The 25,000-nt window shown below is 42.3% G+C and overlaps 2 protein-coding genes across 8 annotated transcripts in view; one reads left to right on the forward strand and one right to left on the reverse strand.

The window, feature by feature from the left end:
• The window catches only part of arhgap9 (Rho GTPase activating protein 9), a 56,103-nt gene extending 49,927 nt beyond the window's left edge, over positions 1-6,176 (reverse strand). Inside the window, exon 1 of one of the 3 annotated variants that reach the window (XM_045691931.1) lies at positions 6,004-6,176. The gene's annotated coding sequence lies outside the window, so the exon portion shown is untranslated. Of the gene's footprint in view, positions 1-4,981; positions 5,351-6,003 lie in introns of those variants that run through there. The other 2 variants (XM_045691932.1, XM_045691930.1) reach the window with 2 other exon arrangements.
• mars1 (methionyl-tRNA synthetase 1) overlaps positions 5,616-25,000 on the forward strand; it is a 66,458-nt gene continuing 47,073 nt past the window's right edge. For all 5 annotated transcript variants that reach the window (XM_045691925.1, XM_045691927.1, XM_045691926.1 and 2 more), the window contains exons 1-7: positions 5,616-5,881; positions 10,534-10,624; positions 13,586-13,664; positions 14,591-14,722; positions 15,109-15,184; positions 16,013-16,209; positions 17,900-18,012. In XM_045691925.1, the coding sequence (XP_045547881.1) occupies positions 5,779-5,881; positions 10,534-10,624; positions 13,586-13,664; positions 14,591-14,722; positions 15,109-15,184; positions 16,013-16,209; positions 17,900-18,012 (791 nt within the window). In that variant the 5' untranslated portion in view covers positions 5,616-5,778. The remainder of the gene's footprint in view (positions 5,882-10,533; positions 10,625-13,585; positions 13,665-14,590; positions 14,723-15,108; positions 15,185-16,012; positions 16,210-17,899; positions 18,013-25,000) is intronic.

Here is a 25,000-nt window from a genome sequence, read left to right on the forward strand (position 1 = left end):
TGGCGCAGCGGTCTAAGGCATTGCATCTCAGTGCTAGAGGGGTCACTACAGACATCCTGGTTCGAATCCAGGCTGTATCACAACTGGATGTGATTTGGAGTCCCATAGGGAGGCGCACAATTGGCCCAGCGTCGTCTGGGTTTGGCCGGTGTAGGTCGTCATTGTAAATAAGAATTTGTTCTTAACTGACTTGCCTAGTTAAATAAAAAATTTTGGCCCTGGTCAAAAGTAGTGCACTAAATAGGGAAAAGGGTGCCATTTGGGAGAAAGCCTAAGTCAACCTGACATCACCTTACCTTTCATTGTATGTTTTGTTATTAAAATGTCTCTGACTTCAGAGGAACAGGACGGATTGTCAGGCTGTTGCTCATACTGTTCCTTTCTGGAGAACAAGAGTGCAAGGTGTATAAATCTCTGTTTATAAGACATGAAGGGTGAAAAATCGTGTCTGTTTTCCAGTAATGGGTTAGAATAAGAACCAATCTTTCATTTCCAGAAGTCTCTTGAACTCAACACTCCAACACAGCAACCTGTGGCTGCAGAGTCGAGAGGCTAGTTGAACCTATAGATACCCCCACATCATTGGCTGAGAGCCCCAGTCTTGAGGTTTGTGTCCCAAATTGCACCCTATTCCCTATTTGAGCCCTATGGGCCCTGGTCAAAAGTAGTGCACTATGAAGGGAATAGGGTGCCATTTTGGAATTCAACCTGACTCCCACTGGCCTCCACTCACCATCCCAGAAGCCTGCAGCTCATCCATTGATGTTGCTGATGAAGAGCACAGAGACCATTGATCCACCAGGGATGGGAGGGAGGCAGGGAGCTGTCACAAGCTATCAGCCAAGTCAAAGACCCACTTTCTGCAACAGTAACATCGCAGTGTGAATCAGTCACAGAGCGTGTGATGTGGCCAGGGACCATTGCAGTGCATTAAACCTCCCTGTAGCCAGTGCAAACTCAAACACTGTAGCAACACAGAGAAACAGGTTCAGAGCACAGTGTATGGTATAAACAGCTGAAATGCCTGTGGATGCAGTGTATGGTATAAACAGCTGAAATGCCTGTGGATGCAGTGTATGGTATAAACAGCTGAAATGCCTGTGGATGCAGTGTATGGTATAAACAGCTGAAATGCCTGTGGATGCAGTGTATGGTATAAACAGCTGAAATGCCTGTGGATGCAGTGTATGGTATAAACAGCTGAAATGCCTGTGGATGCAGTGTATGGTATAAACAGCTGAAATGCCTGTGGATGCAGTGTATGGTATAAACAGCTGAAACGCCTGTGGATGCAGTGTATGGTATAAACAGCTGAAACGCCTGTGGATGCAGTGTATGGTATAAACAGCTGAAATGCCTGTGGATGCAGTGTATGGTATAAACAGCTGAAATGCCTGTGGATGTAGTGTATGGTATAAACAGCTGAAACGCCTGTGGATGTAGTGTATGGTATAAACAGCTGAAATGCCTGTGGATATAGTGTATGGTATAAACAGCTGAAATGCCTGTGGATGCAGTGTATGGTATAAACAGCTGAAATGCCTGTGGATGCAGTGTATGGTATAAACAGCTGAAATGCCTGTGGATGCAGTGCATGGTATAAACAGCTGAAATGCGTGTGGATGTAGTGTATGGTATAAACAGCTGAAATGCCTGTAGATGTAGTGCATGGTATAAACAGCTGAAACACCTGTGGATGCAGTGTATGGTATAAACAGCTGAAATGCCTGTGGATGCAGTGTATGGTATAAACAGCTGAAATGCGTGTGGATGTAGTGTATGGTATAAACAGCTGAAATGCCTGTGGATGTAGTGTATGGTATAAACAGCTGAAACACCTGTGGATGCAGTGTATGGTATAAACAGCTGAAATGCCTGTGGATGCAGTGTATGGTATAAACAGCTGAAATGCCTGTGGATGCAGTGTATGGTATAAACAGCTGAAATGCGTGTGGATGTAGTGTATGGTATAAACAGCTGAAATGCCTGTGGATGCAGTGTATGGTATAAACAGCTGAAACGCCTGTGGATATAGTGTATGGTATAAACAGCTGAAACGCCTGTGGATGGAGTGTATGGTATAAACAGCAGAAATGCCTGTGGATGCAGTGTATGGTATAAACAGCTGAAATGCCTGTGGATGCAGTGTATGGTATAAACAGCTGAAACGCCTGTGGATGCAGTATATGGTATAAACAGCTGAAATGCCTGTGGATGCAGTGTATGGTATAAACAGCTGAAACGCCTGTGGATGCAGTGTATGGTATAAACAGCAGAAATGCCTGTGGATGCAGTGTATGGTATAAACAGCTGAAATGCCTGTGGATGCAGTGTATGGTATAAACAGCTGAAATGCCTGTGGATGCAGTGTATGGTATAAACAGCTGAAATGCCTGTGGATGCAGTGTATGGTATAAACAGCTGAAATGCCTGTGGATGCAGTGTATGGTATAAACAGCTGAAACGCGTGTGGATGTAGTGTATGGTATAAACAGCTGAAATGCCTGTAGATGTAGTGCATGGTATAAACAGCTGAAACACCTGTGGATGCAGTGTATGGTATAAACAGCTGAAATGCGTGTGGATGTAGTGTATGGTATAAACAGCTGAAATGCCTGTAGATGTAGTGCATGGTATAAACAGCTGAAACACCTGTGGATGCAGTGTATGGTATAAACAGCTGAAATGCGTGTGGATGTAGTGTATGGTATAAACAGCTGAAATGCCTGTGGATGTAGTGTATGGTATAAACAGCTGAAACACCTGTGGATGCAGTGTATGGTATAAACAGCTGAAATGCCTGTGGATGCAGTGTATGGTATAAACAGCTGAAATGCCTGTGGATGCAGTGTATGGTATAAACAGCTGAAATGCCTGTGGATGTAGTGTATGGTATAAACAGCTGAAATGCGTGTGGATGTAGTGTATGGTATAAACAGCTGAAATGCCTGTGGATGCAGTGTATGGTATAAACAGCTGAAACGCCTGTGGATATAGTGTATGGTATAAACAGCTGAAACGCCTGTGGATGGAGTGTATGGTATAAACAGCAGAAATGCCTGTGGATGCAGTGTATGGTATAAACAGCTGAAATGCCTGTGGATGCAGTGTATGGTATAAACAGCTGAAACGCCTGTGGATGCAGTATATGGTATAAACAGCTGAAATGCCTGTGGATGCAGTGTATGGTATAAACAGCTGAAACGCCTGTGGATGCAGTGTATGGTATAAACAGCTGAAATGCCTGTGGATGCAGTGTATGGTATAAACAGCTGAAATGCCTGTGGATGTAGTGTATGGTATAAACAGCTGAAATGCCTGTGGATGCAGTGTATGGTATAAACAGCTGAAACACCTGTGGATGTTGTAGTGTATCTTGTAGTGTCCTGTTGTGGCCTGTCCTGTTTTGTCCAGTCCTGTTTTGTCCTGTTTTTTCCAGTCCTGTTTTGTCCAGTCCTGTTTTGTCCAGTCCTGTTTTGTCCAGTCCTGTTTTGTCCAGTCCTGTTTTGTCCTGTGCAACTTCTCTCTCTCTCTCTCTCCATAAAAGGTCACTGCTCCAGACACTCAAACTGATAGAACTGAGCTTAAAAAACGGTTGAACGTGGGATTGACCAAAGTTACCTCCTCAAACCTACTTCGTAGGTTACCACTCCACTCTGCTCATACAGAGAGAAAGATGACCAAATGGAAAGAAAACACAATGCTTCTAACTGTTTCCATTGCATATGATCATGTGCTTTTCTTATTGGCTGTACCTTTAGTCAAAGTAGTGTAAGTGAAACATGCAAATGTGCAGTAGGCTAGGCTTCAGACAAAGAGCCTTCTCTGACAGGCAGAGTCAAACTTGCTTCAAACCTTTTATAGATTATATGATGTCATAGTTTCTGTGTTTGAATTGAGAAAAACGGATGGAGAAAATGGAGAATGCTAGAATACTATTCTACTGCAGTGATGAAATATAGAACAACTGAAGTAAGTGTGATGATGGCCTCAGTGCATCTGAAACCTCAAAGCCGAGTTCACTCAGTCCCACAACCTCAAAGGACACCTCAGCTATGCTTCATATCCTGTTCTAAGTAGATTTTCAAGCGATTTTTAAAATGTATTTAACCCTTATTTTACCAGGTAAGTTAACTGAGAACACTGGAAGCTGGGGATCATTAGGTGTCCGTGATGGTATGAGGCCCAGATTGGCAATTTAGCCAGGACACCGGGGTTAACACCCCTACTCTTATGATAAGTAACATGGGATCTTTAGTGACCACAGAGAGTCAGGACACCCGTTTAACGTCCCATCCAAAAGACGGACCCCTACAACTGAAACAAAACAAAATCATACAGGATGTCGAAACAATATGAAGAGAACTTCTTTGGTCAAAAATGTTACATTCTTGTGTTGTATTATGGTTGAGGGAAAAAAAATGAAAATGATGAGCATTCAAATTTGACAGCACTAACAAAACAATTTGTGTTGTATGTGTGTAACAAAACATATTGAACATTTTAAGTTGAGCCTCTGTCAGTAAGGGCCAATGATGGTCTATATCACCCAGTAGCCTACACCTGCTTAGCTGCTCCAGACACCACAACAGCTTGGGATGGACCCTCATAAATACTGCAAAGAGTTTAACCTGTACTACTGACTACATACAACCACGAAATGATTTGATATTATAAAATGAAGGCCTATTCATAGTCTATTCATAGAAGAGTTGTTTAATCATGATTTTCTGGTGTTTCAATGTGTATTATTTACTGACAATAACACCACAAGAGCTCTGAAATGAAAGATAGAGTTGCAAAAGAACTCAATAACTCATAGGCTATATAGTAACTGACAATTCCAATACATCGCCGACAACTTGTGAACTACATAACAAAAAATATTGATATTTTAAATTTTCTAAATTACTTTGCAGAATAAAATATATAAATATGTGTCTCTAAATGCTAGAACAACGTAAAACAAGCAGTTTCTCACCTTTAGGAGGTCGGTGCGGTGTGTCATCAATTATTTTGCTATTAAAAACGGTGATCCCAGGGTACACTAGCGAGCGAACGATATTCTCCGAAATAATCGCATCCGCATCCTCCAGTGCCTTGCGATATTTTCACCATGGTCGCTTTCTCCTCTTGCCTGGTTACCCAAACTCCTTAATAAACACATCAAACGCCCACGGACCGTACCGGTTTCTCCTCCGGTAAGGCAGCGGAAGAATTCAGTTTGAGTCGTCAGGCAATTTATCCTCTGTCACGTAGTGCAGCTTTAAAAAACGCTGTCATAGAGTTGAGCTTTCGATGGGTATAAAACGTGCACAGCTGCATGCACTTTTACAAGACTTGTAATCTTCACTCCCTGTGTAGGTTATTATAATATTCATTCTCGTTCAGATGCTGAAAAGATCTGTCTAGGTACATCAACGTATTTGGCCACCGATTGGCTTAAAATATCCCATGTGATTTTACATGAACCAATCATATTTTGTGTTAGGAACGCATAAGTTTGTTGTAGCTACGTTTCAATACACACCGATGGGAATTGTAGTCCTACATTGTCTGATTTTTACAGGTTTAATACATGTCGCGTACTCCAGAAAACTTCAATGTGCGCCATTTGCAAAAGGGGAAAACTGAACCCTGGTTGCATCAGCGCGTTGAGTAGCACTTACCGGCGGAGTTACATGCTGTTAGATATTTACATTTTCTTGTAATATCTAGTACTTTAGCAAGTTATATCTAGGTATTTCAGTCCAAAAGCAGTTGAATAGAGGCAGCTAGATGAAACTATTCGTGAGTGACGGAAATCCGCACTGTGTTAAAGTGCTAGCAGTCCTCGAATTTACTGGAGTCAAATGTGACGTTAAACATGTCAACCACGAAGGTAAGAGAATATAACGTTAGCTAGACGTGCTAGCTAACTGGCTAACACATGGTGTGTCCGATCATTGATACCTTTACATGTCCCGTTGGTACTGTACAAAAATAAATAATAAATAAACATACCACCAGGATAGTTAGCTAGCAGATTTGGTTGTTCTTGTAAAGTGGAGCCATCAGGTTTGACACTGACAGATCATATCCATCTAGTCCACGACTGTGGAGATTGGTTGAATCTCAGAATAGAAGATCAGTATTCGGGATTGAAGGGTAATGACAAATTCACCCAAGTACAATCAGTGAGTCACAGAGCTGGCAAACAAGATCACATCCACTGCGCACACACACACACACACACACACACACACACACACACACACACACACACACACACACACACACACTAATTAATGAATGAATTGACCAACTTGACCTGTGACAGCTGAGACCTGACCAGAAAAGGCTACAGCCATGATTGTGTTGTTCCAACAATATACGGTACTGCTGTATGCCTCTTTCCCACCAGGTGAACACAATGTAGAGACAGTCCTCTGCATATTGACTGGGCTTTACATTGTTTACATGGAATGCAGTCACTGGTAAACTAACACAGAACAGTTAGACTTTAGGTTCCTTAACACTAGAACCTCCACAGGTCAACGGCCACTGACGTTTTGATTTAGTAAAAAATAACGATGTCCTGTTTCTTCCCTGACTTTTCCTAAATGTTTGTATTTTATACTGCTCATTTGTCAGAGTTTTGAAATCACAAACAGAGAAGTATTTCGAGCCTTTTTTCACACCTTTACCCAACTTAACTCCCAAGGCAATCTGCTGTAGGACGTTGGTACCCAGCCAGGTGCTAATGCGACTCTCTCCTCACTGAATGACAGATGGATAATTGTGCACCTTACTTCACAATGTAATTTGAATTAGGCCTAACTGAAAGATAAGGAGGGTGAAGAGGTTGATTTCATTTAGAGAGACAGTAGGGTAATAATGAGTTTATTATGTCTATTTATCAACAGTAAATAATTAGTTCCTTGGAGGGTTGATACCATTCTCTTTTACGTTTTACTTTGGAAAAAGAAACAGCTTAGGACTGTTTTATTTACTATAACTTTATTACTAATCACATGTATTGTAAGGGAAATAAAAACATGATACATGTTGCAGTAGGCCTTTATAATAATGTAAAACATATCCTTGACTCTATCCAGCGACGCCAACGATTCCTGCCCACTGAATGAATGGGCGATGATTGTGCAAGTTATTTCACAATGGAATTTAAATGAGGTCTAACTGAATGATGAGGTGAAGAGGTTGATTCAGAACAACAATAGAATAACGATGAGTTTGTGTAATTCCTATTTATCAGCCGTTGGTGCTCATGTTAATAATTTGACCGGGTTGATACCATTTTTACTTTGTACAAAGAAGCAAGACTGTTTTATTTACTGTAAATCTATTACTAATCAAATGTATTGTAAGGGAATTGAAACCATGATACGTGTTGCAGTAGACCTTTTACAATAATGTAAAAACATATCCTTGACTCTATCCAAGTTGATGAGCAGGAAACAAACGATGCCAGTCACCCTTTACAGCCGGCCCATCCAAACTACACCAAAACTCATTTCACACATAGTAAGAGTTAGCCTGTAGACAAGATTAAATTGACAACAATCTGATGAGTGACAATATTAGACCTATCAATTGTCAAATTGTACATGAAGAGATGGTCGTATCTTGTAATTGACAGATGCAGTGAAAGGATATAAAATAAATAAATATATATATATATACATACTGACTTGCCTAGTTAAATATATATATACATACTGACTTGCCTAGTTAAATATATATATATATGTGTGTGTGTATATATATTTATATAGGCAAGGCAGTTAAGAACTAATAATTATTTACAATACCGGCCAAACCTGGGCCGCAATATGGGACTCCCAATCATGGCCGGTTGTGATACAGCCTGGATTCGAACCAGGGTGTCTGTAGTGACGCCTCTAGCACTGAGATGCAATGCCTTAGACCGCTGTGCCACTCGGGAGCGTCACATGCAGGTTTAAACATTGGGATTTGTAAATAGTATCAGAAAGAGTTTATTCTGCAGTTTATACTACACTTACCTTTGTCAAATAACTCTCAAAATTCAGCTCCATTTCCAAATGTAACTTTTTCCCCCCAAGAATATCAGTACTGTCCATGCATTCAGCACATGACCAGTCGGGCGGCAGCTTTTGCTCTGGCTACTAAGCAAAAAACAAGTAACATAATAAACGTCAAATTAAAATATGCTATTTAATTATTCAAGTTATCATGTAGTGTTTTTGTTTAGGAATACAGCAAATCATTTGACTTGTGACCTGGCTGGTTCTATTATTATATTATTAGTTTCTACTTTGTCAGAAGATTTTTGTAACTGGACTTACTATAACTTTATTACTAATCAAATCTCCAAATTACAGTTGATCACATTTATTTATTTTATTTCCCCTTTATTTAACCAGGTAGGCTAGTTGAGAACAAGTTCTCATTTACAACTGCGACCTGGCCAAGATAAAGCGTAGCAATTCGACACATACAACAACACAGAGTTACATATGGAATAAACAAAACATACAGTCAATAATACAGTAGAACAAAAGAAAACAAAGGTGCACACAGGTGCAGTGATCTGTGAGCTGCTCTGACAGCTGGTGCTTAAAGCTAGTGAGGGAGATATGAGTCTCCAGCTTCAGAGATGTTTGTAGTTCGTTCCAGTCATTGGCAGCAGAGAACTGGAAGGAGAGACGACCAAAGGAGGAATTGGCTTTGGGGGTGACCAGTGAGATATACCTGCTGGAGCGCGTGCTACGAGTGGGTGCTGCTATGGATTACACTGTAATGTTTTTATTGTAAGGGAAAAGAAAAAAGGCAATAGACCTACGTTGAATTATACAAAACATTTGCAGATGCAACGTTTGGTAACAGAATGACGGAACAAACCATCATTCTCTTACCAAACTCTGCAACTGCATTGTTCTTCAATTTGTTTTGTAAAACAAATCAGTGGAAATTGTTCAAAGTAGTCCTTGTGCATAGAGTTGTATGGCTTGTTTAACTTTGCAATCATTGGTTGTTGTTTGACATTTTAAAGTGAAAAATCTGACTCTCACCATCATTCTGTTGCCGTGGAAATGCCCTTATGTCATAACTGCCAAGCCAGCAGTACACAACAAGGTTATCATGTGTCTTCCCCAAAGCAGAAGGTGCCTCCTATGTTGGACGATCATAATACCTGCTCTCTCTGTCTCTCCATCTCTCTGAAGCTTCTCCATGATTGAGCTGCTCCATGAGCTGATTGTTTTGTAGCTTGAACTGTCCAGCTATGTGATCTGATCCTCCTGAGCTCAGCAGTGATGATATAGACTGACAGGGCTCTCTGTCATACAGTCCAGCCTGTCCACCCTAACATCTTTCGCTGTGGGGTCCTTGTGAGCTGTTCGATCATATAGGGAGAATCTCGATTTTTATTTCAAATGTGTTTAACTAGGCAAGTCAGTTAAGAACAAATTCTTATTTACAATGACAGCCTAGAAACAGTGGGTTAACTGCCTTGTTCAGGGGCAGAACGACAGATTTTTACCTTGTCAGCTCGGGGATTCGATCTAGCAACCTTTTGGTTACTGGCCCAACGCTCCAACCACTAGGCCACCTGCCGCCCCTGATTGAATTCTCCTCACATCCTATATCTTCGCCGCCTCCTCAAAACCCATTGGACGAGAAAGCCAGAGGTCCCTCCCCTCTGACCTCCTCATAAATGAGTTTTGAGAAGGAGTCGGCGAGAGAGGACGCGAGGAGAATTCAATCGAGATTCTCCCATAGACAGACAGACAACACACACTGACAGAAAGGACAAACTGAGACTTGGCCAGACAAGAATGTCTAGTCCTCTCTCTCTAGTCCTCTCTCTCTAGTCCTCTCTCTCTAGTCCTCTCTCTCTCTAGTCCTCTCTCTCTAGTCCTCTCTCTCTCTAGTCCTCTCTCTCTCTAGTCCTCTCTCTCTCTAGTCCTCTCTCTCTCTAGTCCTCTCTCTCTAGTCCTCTCTCTCTAGTCCTCTCTCTCTAGTCCTCTCTCTCTAGTCCTCTGTCTATCCAGGCAACCCTAACAGACACATTAAGCTAGCTAGTAGCTACCACACAGATTATTGCCAATCATCCTCGGTCTTACCCGTCCATAGACTGTGTAACAATAGGTCTTATCGGATTGAGTTCTGATTAGTTTTCAGATTAAAATGAATTCAAAGAATTGATGATGACGACTGAATATGTGACCAATGATCCCTTTAAAACTTTAAGATCCACTTTCAATGTTTAGCCCTCCAAAGGACATTTCTTCATGATCTGTTTCAGGGGGGGAAAAACACAACTCCATTACTGTGTAATAACAAACTTTACTACTAGGTTTAAGGGCAACTTCATGAAACGTGGTTGATGGCGAATATGTTGGTTGAGTTGTTAACTCTTACCTGTACTTTGATGGTGGGTGAGGTGAAGCTTCCTTACTATGTAAAGTGTTTTGGGTGTATAGAAAAGTACAATCTATTATTATTATTAATGATCTGTAGGCTAATGGTTGTATGTTGTTGTGTTTACAGAGAGAGTGGTGCCCTACCTCAGCCGTCCAGCCCTGCCTGCTCTGCTCCTCCCCAGTGGAACATACCTCTTCAGCCCCAACTCCATCTGCCAGTCAGTACCCCTGCTCTACCATCTATACTAACATACTATATCATTCCTCCATTATATAGCCTCAGACATTTACACCTTTACTCTCTAGGCAGTTCTAAAGATCGGAATGGATATGATCTAATCTAATCAAATGTTATTTGTCACATGCGCCGAATACAACAGGTGTAGACCTTACAGTGAAATGCTTACTTACAAACCCTTAACCAACAATACAGTTCAAGAAATAGAGTTAAGAAAATTGTACAAAATAAACTAAAGTAAAAAATGTAATAAAAGTAACACGATAAAATAATAATAACGAGGCTATATACAGGGGGTACCGGTACCGAGTCAATGTGCAGGGAGTACAGGTTAGTGGAGGTAATTTTTTACACGTAGGTAGGGGTAAAGTGACGAGGCATAGATAATAAACAGCGAGTAGCAGCAGTGTAAAAACAAAGGGGGGGTCAATATAAATAGTCCAGGTGGCCATTTTGATTAATTGTTCAGCAGTCTTATGGCTTGGGAGTAGAAGCTGTTAAGGAGCCTTTTGGACCTAGACTTGGCGCTACGGTACTGCTTGTCGTGGGGTAGCAGAGAGAACAGTCTATGACTTGGGTGACTGGAGTCTTTTGGGCTTTCCTCTGAAACTGCCTAGTATATAGGTCCTGGATGGCAGGAAGTTTGGCCCCAGTGATGTACTGGGCTGTACGCACTACCCTCTGTAGTGCCTTGTGGTCAGATGCCGAGCAGTTGCCGTACCAGGCAGTGATGCAACCGGTCAGGATGCTCTCGATTGTGCAGCTGTAGAACTTTTTGAGGATCTGGGGACCCATGCAAAATCTTTTCCATCTCCTGAGGGGGAAAGGCGTTGTTGTGCCCTCTTCACGACTTTCTGTGTTTGGACCATGATATTTTCATGGTGATGTGGATACCAAGGAACTTGAAACTCTCAACCCTCTCCACTACAGCTCCGTCAACGTGAATGGGGGTGTGTTCGGCCCTCCTTTTCCTGTAGTCCACGATCATCTCCTTTGTCTTGCTCACGTCGAGGGAGAGGTTGTTATCCTGCCACCACACTGCCAGGTCTCTGATCTCCACCCTATAGGCTGTCTCGTCGTTGTCGGTGATCATGCCTACCATCGTTTTGTCGTCAGGAAACGTAATGATGGTGTTGGAGTCGTGCTTGGCTACGCAGTCGTGGGTGAACAGGGAGTACAGGAGGGGACTAAGCATGCACCCCTGAGGGGCCCCCGTGTTGAGGATCAGCGTGACAGATGTGTTGTTGCCGCCTACCCTCACCATCTGGGGGTGGTAGGAATTTCCGTCAGGAAATCCAGGATCCAGTTGCAAAGGAAGGTTTTTAGTCCCAGGGTCCTTAGCTTAGTGATGAGCTTTGTGGGGACTATTGTGTTGAACGCTGAGCTGAAGTCAATGAACAGCATTCTCACATAGGTGTTGGGAAAGGGCAGTGTGGAGTGTGATTGAAATTGCGTCATGTGAATTGGAGTGGGTATAGGGTTTCCGGGATGATGGTGTTGATGTGAGCCATGACCAGCCTTTCAAAGCACTTCATGGCTACCGACGTAAGTGCTAAGGGGCGGTAGTCATTTAGGCAGGTTACCTTCGCTTTCTTGGGCACAGGGACTATGGTGGTCTGCTTGAAACATGTAGGCATCACAGACTCGGTCAGGGAGAGATTGAAAATGTCAGTGGAGACACTTGCCAGTTGGTCCATGCGTGCTTTGAGGACACGTCCTGGTAATCCATCTAGGCCTTGTGAATGTTGACCTGTTTAAATGTCTTGCTCACATCGGCTACAGTGAGCGTGATCACACAGTTGTCCGGAACAGCTTGTGTTCTCATGCATGCTTCAGTGTTGCTTGCCTCGAAGCGAGCATAAAAGGCATTTAGCCCGTCTGGTAGGCTCGTGTCACTGGGCAGCTTGCGGCTGGGTTTCCCTTTGTAGTCCGTAATAGTTTGCAAGCCCTGTCACGTCCAACGAGTGTCAGCCAGTGTAGTAGGATTACATTTTAGACCTCTATTGACGCTTTTTCTGTTATATGGTTCGTCTGAGGGCATAGTAAGATTTCTTATAAGATTCCGGATTAGTGTCCGGCTCCTTGAAAGCGGCAGCTCTAGCCTTTAGCTTGGTGCGGATGTTGCATGTAATCCATGGCTTCTGGTTGGGATATGTACGTACGGTCACTGTGGGGACGACGTCGATGCACTTAATGATGGAGCCAGTGACTGAGGTGGTATACTCTTCAATGCCATTGGAGGAATCCCGGAACATATTCCAGTCTGCGCTAGCAAAACAGTCCTGTACCGTAGCATCCGCGTCATCTGACCACTTCCGTATTGAGCGAGTCACTGGTACTTCCTGCTTTAGTTTTTGCTTGTAAGCAGGAATTTGTTAAATGGAGGGCGAAGGAGAGCTTCCTCTCTGTGTGTGGAGTAAAGGTGTTTTTTTTTCTTCATGCTGGTAGAAATGAGGTAAAATGAATTTAAGTTTGCCTACATTAAAGTCCCCGGCCACTAGGAGCGCCACTTCTGGATGGCCATTTTCTTGTTTGCTTACCGCTTTATACAGCTCGTTGAGTGCGGTCTTAGTGCCAGCATCGGTTTGTGTTGGTAAATAGACAGCTACGAAAAATATAGATGAAAACTCTCTTGGTTGATAGTGTGGACTACAGCTTATCATGAGATACTCTACCTCAGGCGAGCAATACCTTGAAACTTCCTTAATATTAGACATCACGCACCAGCTGGTATTGACAAATAGACACACACCACCACCCCTCGTCTTACCGGACGTAGCTGTTCTGTCTTGCCGAAGCACGGAAAACCCAGCCAACTGTATATTATCTGTGTCGTCGTTAAGCCAACTGATTTAATGCTGTAGCTGTGTGATTACCTGGTCTGTGTCGTTGTAGAGATTCCTCAGTCATCCAGTCTTTTAATCCATGTGTCCTTCCTTAGATACCTGATAGAGGTGAATGGACAGGAATCCAGTGATATCGTCAACCAGTGGCTGGAATGGGAAGCTACAGAACTACAGGTAAGAATGTCTGATAAATCATCAGCCATGATGCGCCCATCCATAGTGACTTCCTGGAAATCATCAGCCACGGTGCTCTCATCCATAGTGACTTCCTTGAAATCATCAGCCACGGTGCTCTCATCCGTAGTGACTTCCTGGAAATCATCAGCCACGATTCTCCCATTCGTAGTGACTTCCTGGAAATCATCAGCCACGATTCTCCCATTCGTAGTGACTTCCTGGAAATCATCAGCCACGATTCTCCCATTCGTAGTGACTTCCTGGAAATCATCAGCCACGATGCTCCCATTCGTAGTGACTTCCTGGAAGTGTACAATAAATAAATATACCATGTATATTAATTGAACATATAGACAAATCACATTCTGTTTTAATCTTTGCATTTGGTATCTTAACACTTGTTCTTTATTTAATGTTTTACTTTTTACTCCTTTATCTTCCCAAATTTCATGATATCCAATTGGTTGTTTGAGTCTTTAACTCCCGTATGGACTCAGGGGAGGCGAAGTCTGAGAGCCATGCGTCCTCCGGAATCACGACCGTGCCAAGCAGCACTGCTTCTTGACACACTGCTCGCTTAACCCGGAAGCCAGCCGCACCAATGTCTCTGAGGAAACACCATACACCTGGCGACCGTGTTGGAGTCACAGGAGTCGCTAGAGTGCGATGGGACAAGGACATCCCGGACGGCCAAACCCTCCCCTAACACGGACAATTCTGCCCCGCCTCATGGGTTTCCGGTCGCGGCCGGCTGCGACACAGCCCGGGATTGAACCCGGGTCTGTAGTGACGCCTCAAGCACTGCGATGCTGTGCCTTAGACCGCTGCGCCTCTTCCGGAGTCCCTAACGCTTGTTCTCTGTTGTACAGATGTTTGTTTTCTATTCTATTATATAATATTAATAAAGTTATTCTTGTCTCCAGCCTGCAGTGATGCAGGCCCTTCACATGGTGGTGCTGCAGGGAAAAGGAGCACAAACCACCAGGGTTCTACAGGGACCTCTCAGCTACCTGGACCAGAGCCTGAGCAAGAGGACCACGTTGTTCCTCACTGCTGTACGACAACTCAACACACACACACACCTTCACAACACACACACCTTCACAACACACACACACACACACACACACACACACACACACACACACCTTCACAACACACACACACACACACACACACCCCTTCACAACTCAACACACACACACCCCTTCACAACTCAACACACACACACCCCTTCACAACTCAACACCTACCTTCACAACTCAACACACACACCTTCACAACTCAACACACACCTTTAAATCCGATTGGAAAACACACATGAATGTCAAATATAGTGTAATTAACTTCTGCTTGTATGTTACTGTAAAGTGACAATAGTTGTGAAAAGGGCTTTCTGAATACATGTGAATGATTGATTGAACTGGGCTGTGCGTTTTAGGAGATGGTTTCAGTGGCAGACGTTGTTCTGTGGGCAGCTCTCTACCCCATCCTGTCTGACAGCAGTCTGGTATCAGGTGAGTGATACGATTATTTGTTTAATTAGCATTTGATCTAGTTTAGGTGTTATACAGTGGTGGAAAAAGTACCCAATTGTCATATTTGAGTAAAAGTAAAGATACTTTCATAGAAAATTATTCAAGTGAAAGTGAAAGTCATCCAGTAAAATACTACTTGAGTAAAAGTCTAAAAGTATTTGGTTTTAAATGTACTTAAGTATCAAAAGTAAAAGCGTAAATAATTTCAAATTTCTTATATTAAGCAAACCAGACGGCACCATTTTCTTATTTTAGTTTTATAGGCGGGGGGGGGGGACACTCCAACACTGACATCATTTACAAATGAAGCATGTGTGTTTAGTGAGTCTGCCAGATCAGAGGCATGTTCTCTTGATTTTTGTATTTTATTTAACTAGGCAAGTCAGTTAAGAACACATTTGTATTTACAATGACGGCCTAGGAACAGTGGGTTAACTGACTTGTTCAGGGTCAGAACGACAGATCTTTACCTTGTCAGCTCGGGGACCAGGCCACCTAACCACTAGGCCACCTGCCGGCCCAAAATAACTGTATGAATTGGACTATTTTCCTGTCCTGCTAAGCATTTAAAATGTAACGAGTACGTTTGTGTGTCAGGGAAAATGTATTGATTAAATAGTACATTATTTTCTTTAGGAATGTAGTGAAGTGAAAGTTGTCAAAAATATAAATAGTAAAGTACAGATACCCCCCCAAAAACTACTTCAGTAGTACTTTAAAGTATTTTACACCACTGGTGTTATGTTAAACTTCTGTCAGTGTATGTGTTTAACCGTGGCTTCTGTTCCTCTTGGCCTTTCACCGTAGGTAATCAGACGGAGCTGCAGCACTGGTTTGAGCGTGTGGGCATGTTGGCAGCCTGTGGCTCTGCAGCCCAGACTGCACTGCACGGGAAGGGACTGAAGGCTGAGTCTCTGAAGACCTACCTGCAGAGACAGCCATCCACACACCATGGTCAGGGACAGGTTCAGGGTAGAGGCTCACAGCCATGCAACAGCCCTGAGGTAAAACATTTAGTGTTTCATTTGTTTTAACACCAATCCTGGGTTACAACAGTACATCATACAAGGGAACTGTTTGGTAACATGTTTGAGGTTGTAAATGGTACAATTTGGACATGTAAGATTTATTTAAAAACACAATTCACACTGCTAATGTTATTGTCATTGAGGTTAACACAAAGCCTTTTTTCCCATTGTGGTCCTCTTTGGCCAGCAATTCATAGAGAGGAGATGAGAGAGTAGCCATCTCTCCACCTCTCTCCACCTCTCTCCCTCTGTCTTGTCGTCTCTCTCTCTCTCTCTCTCTCTCCCTCTGTCTTGTCTCTCTCTCTCTCTCTCTCTCTCTCTCTCTCTCTCTCTCTCTCTCTCTCTCTCTCTCTCTCTCTCTCTCTCTCCCTGTCTCTGACTTTCCCTCTCTGTCTCTCTCTCAGATTGATTTCTGTATTGACGTGAAATTAGATTTGTAGATATTGCCAAAGCGTTATAGTGGTACAGCATTTCAGTAAATACAGTACAATGAGGATAATGAAATCCAGTTCATTCCAGTAGTAATAATAACAGTACATATAATCATGTATACAGGTACAACACTACTGCTGTTGCATTGTGGACTCTTCAGTCGATACATTTAATTAAATAAAAAATATTATTATAAAAATTAAAGAGCCTCATAAATAAGTATTTCTCTCTCTCTCTTTAGCTTTACAGTTTGATGACAGGACTGTAATGTGTTTTCTGTCCTCCAGGGTGATGATGACAGGACTGTAATGTGTTTTCTGTCCTCCAGGGTGATGATGACAGGACTGTAATGTGTTTTCTGTCCTCCAGGGTGATGATGACAGGACTGTAATGTGTTTTCTGTCCTCCAGGGTGATGATGACGGGACTGTAATGTGTTTTCTGTCCTCCAGGGTGATGATGACGGGACTGTAATGTGTTTTCTGTCCTCCAGGGTGATGATGACAGGACTGTAATGTGTTTTCTGTCCTCCAGGGTGATGATGACAGGACTGTAATGTGTTTTCTGTCCTCCAGGGTGATGATGACAGGACTGTAATGTGTTTTCTGTCCTCCAGGGTGATGATGACAGGACTGTAATGTGTTTTCTGTCCTCCAGGGTGATGATGACAGGACTGTAATGTGTTTTCTGTCCTCCAGGGTGATGATGACGGGACTGTAATGTGTTTTCTGTCCTCCAGGGTGATGATGACGGGACTGTAATGTGTTTTCTGTCCTCCAGGGTGATGATGACGGGACTATAATGTGTTTTCTGTCCTCCAGGGTGATGATGACATGACTGTAATGTGTTTTCTGTCCTCCAGGGTGATGATGACGGGACTATAATGTGTTTTCTGTCCTCCAGGGTGATGATGACAGGACTGTAATGTGTTTTCTGTCCTCCAGGGTGATGATGACAGGACTGTAATGTGTAATGTGTTTTCTGTCCTCCAGGGTGATGATGACGGGACTGTAATGTGTTTTCTGTCCTCCAGGGTGATGACAGGACTGTAATGTGTTTTCTGTCCTCCAGGGTGATGATGACGGGACTGTAATGTGTTTTCTGTCCTCCAGGGTGATGATGACGGGACTGTAATGTGTTTTCTGTCCTCCAGGGTGATGATGACGGGACTATAATGTGTTTTCTGTCCTCCAGGGTGATGATGATGGGACTATAATGTGTTTTCTGTCCTCCAGGGTGATGACGATGGTGATTGTGTGCTGTCAGAGGAAGAGATCCAGTCTTTTGCGGTCACCTGGGGTAAAGGACTTGCAGACTTACCCATGGTTCCAGAGAGACAACACCCTATGTGAGTACGCTACATAATATCCAGTCCGCAGGGTCCACACAAGGTGCTTCAGCTTCTTAAAGTACTTCTATTTGGTACTCTGAAATTCAAGTACTGGAATACCTTGAAAATCAGACATTTTTCACAAGTTAGCACTTGAGTTAAAATTTAAGAGGAGAACAGATAATGATCAAATATGTTTATGAAAATATAAAAATGTATTGGTCTCGCGAATTAAATTCCAGGCAGACTACAGAGTTTTATTGCCTCACGTGTTTCTCTGGTTGCCAGGTGAGCTCGCTCATTCCACCGCCACTCAGCCAGGCAGGTACAGAACTGACTGACTAGGCGCCGCCAAGCGTCACATCGATCGCTAAAATGCCAGGAAAATGTAGATCCTGCCTTTTTGTGCTTAAGGAACATTTGTGGGATCTTTTATTTCAACTCATGGAACATGGGACCAACACTTTACATGTTGCCTTTATATTTTTGTTCAGTATAGTTTTACTCACCTTTTTTACCACTACATTACTGGACCCCACCAACCCACAAGCGTGTAAGGTACAAAAAATGCGTCAGACTTTGACATTGTGAGCATGGGTGAATCGGCCCTGAAGAGCCACGTGAAGGGAGGAAAGACCCAACGCTGCATCCTGCGCTGGTGCCTGATCTACATTTTGACTCGTTCTCTGCAACAACCTCCCGAGCTTTTTAGCCAATCGCCTCATTCATAGGGCGCCCGCAATATTCCGCAGCCATTCTCCCTGCCGTTCTGGTGTCCGCTCACGTGTCGTTTTCCCCACACAGCCCCCCCCCTTCTCGGCGACACCAAAGCTGCCAGTCGGTAGCAAGATACTTTTTCATAGCTATTAAGTAGTAAATTCCCAAATAACCAATAAAAACAGTCATTAAGCTGGAATTGTGTAGTAACGTGACCTAGGAAATATGTGTTCACCAGTAGGAATGTCTCAAAACTCTGCTCATCACGACTCAAATTACAACATCATCAGCACTGACTTCAGTTACCAGTCATGTAAATAAACTCAACAAAAAAAGAAACATCCCTTTTTCAGGACCCTGTCTTTCAAAGATAATTCCTAAAAATCAAAATAACGTTTACGATCACGCCATCCTGGAGGGACTGATATAGGTCTACACGGTACACGGGCAAAGTACTAGCTCATGTTTTTCCTTCCTACCTGGTAGGTCCGTCACTCACCCAGGTCTGAATCAGTCCTTGATTAAAATGAGGGAATGAAAACCAGACGGGTTTCAGCCCTCCATAACCGGTGTTAAATAGCCATGGTATACAGGAAGTATGTCGTCAGTCTGAATCTGTCTCCTGTCCATCAGTCTTGCTGAGGATGGCAAGAGGAACATCCTGCTGTCCTGTGCTTTACCTTACGTCAACAATGTCTATGTAGTGATTAGTGTCGATTTGTAGTGACAAATCGATACCTTGACTCCAAGTATCAATATGTAAAAAACATACAGTACCAGTCAAAAGTTTGGACACACCAACTCATTCCAGGGTTGTTCTTTATTTCTATGATTTTCTACATTGTAGAATAATAGTGAAAACATCAGAACTATGAAATAACACATATGGAATCATGTAGTGACCAAAAAAGTGTTAAACAAGTCAAAATTATTTTCGATTTTCGATTCTTCAAATTAGCCACCTTTTGCCTTATAGACTTCTCTGTAATCTGGACATCTCTGTATACCCGTCGCAAGACCCACTGGTTGATGCTTATTTATAAAACCCTCTTAGGCCTCCCTCCCCCCTATCTGGGATATCTACTGCAGCCCTCATCCTCCACATACAACACCGTTCTGCCAGTCACATTCTGTTAAAGGTCCCCAAAGCACATGTCCCTGGGTCGCTCCTCTCTTCAGTTCACTGCAGCCAGCGACTGGAACGAGCTGCAACAAACACTCAAACTGGACAGTTTTATCTCAATCTCTTCATTCAAAGACTCAATCATGGACACTCTTACTGACAGTTGTGGCTGCTTTGTGTGATGTATTGTTGTCTCTACCTTCTTGCCCTTTGTGATGTTGTCTGTGCCAAATACTGTTTGTACCATTTATTAGGCGGCTACAATGTTGTGATGCTACCATGTTGTGTTGCTACCATGTTGTTGTCATGCTGTGTTGCTACCATGCTGTGTTGTCATGTGTTGCTGCCTTGCTATGTTGTTGTCTTAGGTCTCTCTTTATGTAGTGTTGTCTCTCTTTATGTAGTGTTGTGGTGTCTCTCTCTTTATGTAGTGTTGTGGTGTCTCTCTTTATGTAGTGTTGTGGCGTCTCTCTTTGTGTAGTGTTGTGGTGTCTCTTTATGTAGTGTTGTGGAGTCTCTTTATGTAGTGTTGTGGTGTCTCTCTTTATGTAGTGTTGTGTTGTCTCTCTTTATGTAGTGTTGTGATGTCTCTCTTTGTGTAGTGTTGTGGAGTCTCTCTTTATGTAGTGTTGTGTTGTCTCTCTTTATGTAGTGTTGTGGTGTCTCTATGTAGTGTTGTGGTGTCTCTCTTTATGTAGTGTTGTGGTGTCTCTCTTTATGTAGTGTTGTGGTGTCTCTCTCTTTATGTAGTGTTGTGGTGTCTCTATGTAGTGTTGTGGTGTCTCTCTTTATGTAGTGTTGTGGTGTCTCTCTTTATGTAGTGTTGTGGTGTCTCTGTTTATGTAGTGTTGTGGAGTCTCTCTTTATGTAGTGTTGTGGTGTCTCTCTTTATGTAGTGTTGTGGTGTCTCTCTTTATGTAGTGTTGTGGTGTCTCTCTCTATGTAGTGTTGTCTCTCTTTATGTAGTGTTGTGGTGTCTCTCTCTTTATGTAGTGTTGTGGTGTCTCTCTTTATGTAGTGTTGTGGTGTCTCTCTTTATGTAGTGTTGTGGTGTCTCTCTTTATGTAGTGTAGTCTCTCTTTATGTAGTGTTGTGGTGTCTCTCTTTATGTAGTGTTGTGGTGTCTCTCTTTACGTAGTGTTGTGGTGTCTCTCTTTATGTAGTGTTGTGGTGTCTCTCTTTATGTAGTGTTGTGGTGTCTCTCTTTATGTAGTGTTGTGGTGTCTCTCTCTTTATGTAGTGTTGTGGCGTCTCTCTTTATGTAGTGTTGTGGCGTCTCTCTTTATGTAGTGTTGTGGTGTCTCTCTTTATGTAGTGTTGTGGTGTCTCTCTTTATGTAGTGTTGTGGTGTCTCTCTTTATGTAGTGTTGTGGTGTCTCTCTTTATGTAGTGTTGTGGAGTCTCTCTTTATGTAGTGTTGTGGTGTCTCTCTTTATGTAGTGTTGTGGTGTCTCTCTCTTTATGTAGTGTTGTGGTGTCTCTCTTTATGTAGTGTTGTGGTGTCTCTCTTTATGTAGTGTTGTGGTGTCTCTCTTTATGTAGTGTTGTGGCGTCTCTCTTTATGTAGTGTTGTGGTGTCTCTCTTTATGTAGTGTTGTGGTGTCTCTCTTTATGTAGTGTTGTCTCTCTTTATGTAGTGTTGTCTCTCTTTATGTAGTGTTGTGGTGTCTCTCTTTATGTAGTGTTGTGGTGTCTCTCTTTATGTAGTGTTGTGGTGTCTCTCTCTTTATGTAGTGTTGTGGTGTCTCTCTTTATGTAGTGTTGTGGTGTCTCTCTTTATGTAGTGTTGTGGTGTCTCTCTTTATGTAGTGTTGTGGAGTCTCTCTTTATGTAGTGTTGTGGTGTCTCTCTTTATGTAGTGTTGTGGTGTCTCTCTTTATGTAGTGTTGTGGAGTCTCTCTTTATGTAGTGTTGTGGTGTCTCTCTTTATGTAGTGTTGTGGTGTCTCTCTTTATGTAGTGTTGTGGTGTCTCTCTTTATGTAGTGTTGTGGTGTCTCTCTCTTTATGTAGTGTTGTGGTGTCTCTCTTTATGTAGTGTTGTGGTGTCTCTCTTTATGTAGTGTTGTGGTGTCTCTCTTTATGTAGTGTTGTGGCGTCTCTCTTTATGTAGTGTTGTGGTGTCTCTCTTTATGTAGTGTTGTGGTGTCTCTCTTTATGTAGTGTTGTCTCTCTTTATGTAGTGTTGTCTCTCTTTATGTAGTGTTGTGGTGTCTCTCTTTATGTAGTGTTGTGGTGTCTCTCTTTATGTAGTGTTGTGGTGTCTCTCTTTATGTAGTGTTGTGGTGTCTCTCTTTATGTAGTGTTGTGGTGTCTCTCTTTATGTAGTGTTGTGGTGTCTGTCTTTGTGTTGTGGTGTGTCTCTTTATGTAGTGTTGTGGTGTCTGTCTTTGTGTAGTGTTGTGGTGTCTCTCTTTATGTAGTGTTGTGGAGTCTCTCTTTATGTAGTGTTGTGGTGTCTCTCTCTTTATGTAGTGTTGTGGTGTCTCTCTTTATGTAGTGTTGTGGAGTCTCTCTTTATGTAGTGTTGTGGTGTCTCTCTTTATGTAGTGTTGTGGAGTCTCTCTTTATGTAGTGTTGTGGTGTCTCTCTCTTTATGTAGTGTTGTGGAGTCTCTCTTTATGTAGTGTTGTGGTGTCTCTCTTTATGTAGTGTTGTGGTGTCTCTCTTTATGTAGTGTTGTGGAGTCTCTCTTTATGTAGTGTTGTGGAGTCTCTCTTTATGTAGTGTTGTGGAGTCTCTCTTTATGTAGTGTTGTGGTGTCTCTCTTTATGTAGTGTTGTGGTGTCTCTCTTTATGTAGTGTTGTGGTGTCTCTCTTTATGTAGTGTTGTGGTGTCTCTCTTTGTGTAGTGTTGTGGAGTCTCTCTTTATGTAGTGTTGTGGAGTCTCTCTTTATGTAGTGTTGTGGTGTCTCTCTCTTTATGTAGTGTTGTGGTGTCTCTCTTTATGTAGTGTTGTGGAGTCTCTCTTTATGTAGTGTTGTGGAGTCTCTCTTTATGTAGTGTTGTGGTGTCTCTCTTTATGTAGTGTTGTGTTGTCTCTCTTTATGTAGTGTTGTGGTCTCTCTCTTTATGTAGTGTTGTGGTGTCTCTCTTTGTGTAGTGTTGTGGAGTCTCTCTTGTCGTGGTGTGTGTTTTGTCCTATATATCTAAAAAAATATTTAACTAGGCAAGTCAGTTAACAACTAATTCTTATTTACAATGACGGCCCACCAAAAGGCCTGCGGGGACAGGGGCTGGAATATTTTTTGTTGTTGTATATATACAGTTGAAGTTGGAAGTTTACATACACTTAGGTTGGAGTCATTAAAACTCGTTTTTCAACCACACCACAAATTTCTTCTTAACCAGCTATAGTTTTGGCAAGTCGGTTAGGAAATCTACTTTGTGCATGACACAAGTAGTTTTTCCAACAGTTGTTTACAGACAGATTATTTCACTTATAATTCACTGTATCACAATCCCAGTGGGTCAGAAGTTTACATACAGTAAATTGACTGTGCCTTTAAAACAGAAAATGATGTTATGGCTTTATAAGCTTCTGATAGGCGAATTGACATCATTTGAGTCAATTGGAGGTGTACCTGTGGATGTATTTCAAGGCCTACCTTCAAACTCAGTGACATCATGGGAAAATCAAAAGAAATCAGCCAAGACCTCAGAAAAATAATTGTAGGCCTCCACAGGTCTGGTTCATCCTTGGGAGCAATTTTCAAATGCCTGAAGGTACGTTAATCTGTATAAACAATAGTACGCAACTATAAACATCATGGGACCACACAGCCATCATATCGCTCAGGAAGGAGACGCGTTCTTTCTCCTGGAGATGAATGTACTTTGGTGCGAAAAGTGCAAATCAATCCCAGAACAACAGCAAAGGACCTTGTGAAGATGCTGGAGGAAACAGGTACAAAAGTATCTCTATCCACAGTAAAACGAGTCATATATCGACATAACCTGAAAGGCCGCTCAGCAAGGAAGAAGCCACTGCTCCAAAACCACCATAAAAAAGCCAGACAACGGTTTGCAACTGCACATGGGGACAAAGATCGTACTTTTTGGAGAAATGTCCTCTGGTCTGATGAAACAAAAATAGAACTGTTTGGCCATAATGACCATCGTTATGTTTGGAGGAAAAAGGGGGAGGCTTGCAAGCCAAAGAACACCATCCCAACCGTGAAGCACGGGGGTGGCAGCATCATGTTGTGGGGGTGCATTGCTGCAGGAGGGACAGGTGCACTTCACAAAACGGATAGCATTATGAGGAAGGGAAATGATGTGGATATATTGAAGCAACATCTCAAGACATCAGTCAGGGAGTTAAAGCTTGGTCACAAATGGGTCTTCCAAATGGACAATGACCCCAAGCATACTTCCAAAGTTGTGGCAAAATGGCTTAAGGACAACAAAGTCAAGGTATTGGAGTGGCCATCACAAAGCCCTGACCTCAATCCTATAGAACATTTGTGGGCAGAACTGAAAATGTGTGTGCGAGCAAGGAGGCCTCCAAACCTGACTCAGTTACACCAGCTCTGTCAGGAGGAATGGGCCAAAATTCACCCAACTTATTGTGGGAAGCTTGTGGAAGGCTACCCAAAACGTTTGACCCAAGTTAAACAATTTAAAGGCAATGCTACCAAATACTAATTGAGTGTATGTAAACTTCTGACCCACTGAGAATGTGATGAAAGAAATAAAAACTGAAAGAAATAATTCTCTCTACTATTATTCTGACATTTCACATTCTTAAAATAAAGTGATGATTGTTGCGAACTGACCTAAGACAGGAAATTCTTACTAGGATTAAATGTCAGGAATTGTGAAAAACGGAGTTTAAATGTATTTGGCTACGGTGTATGTAAACTTCCGACTTCAACTGTGGGTAAAAAAAAAATAAAAAATATATATATATATATATATATATATATATATATATATATATATATATATATACTTTTTTTTTTTTACCAGTGGGGCTTACGTCGGGTAAACATATATGTGTATATATATATTTATATATACTTATTTTTTTATGCCAGCCCAGGTCCCCGCAGGAGGCCTTTTGGTAGGCCGTCATTGGGTATTTTTTTATTTCACCTTTATTTAACCAGGTAAGCTAGGTAAAGCTCCGCCTTATCTCAGCTCACTGGTCACGATAACAACATAC

The sequence above is a fragment of the Salmo salar genome, chromosome ssa12 (assembly GCF_905237065.1).
Source record: "Salmo salar chromosome ssa12, Ssal_v3.1, whole genome shotgun sequence".
In the NCBI taxonomy this organism is placed as follows: Eukaryota; Metazoa; Chordata; class Actinopteri; order Salmoniformes; family Salmonidae; genus Salmo; species Salmo salar.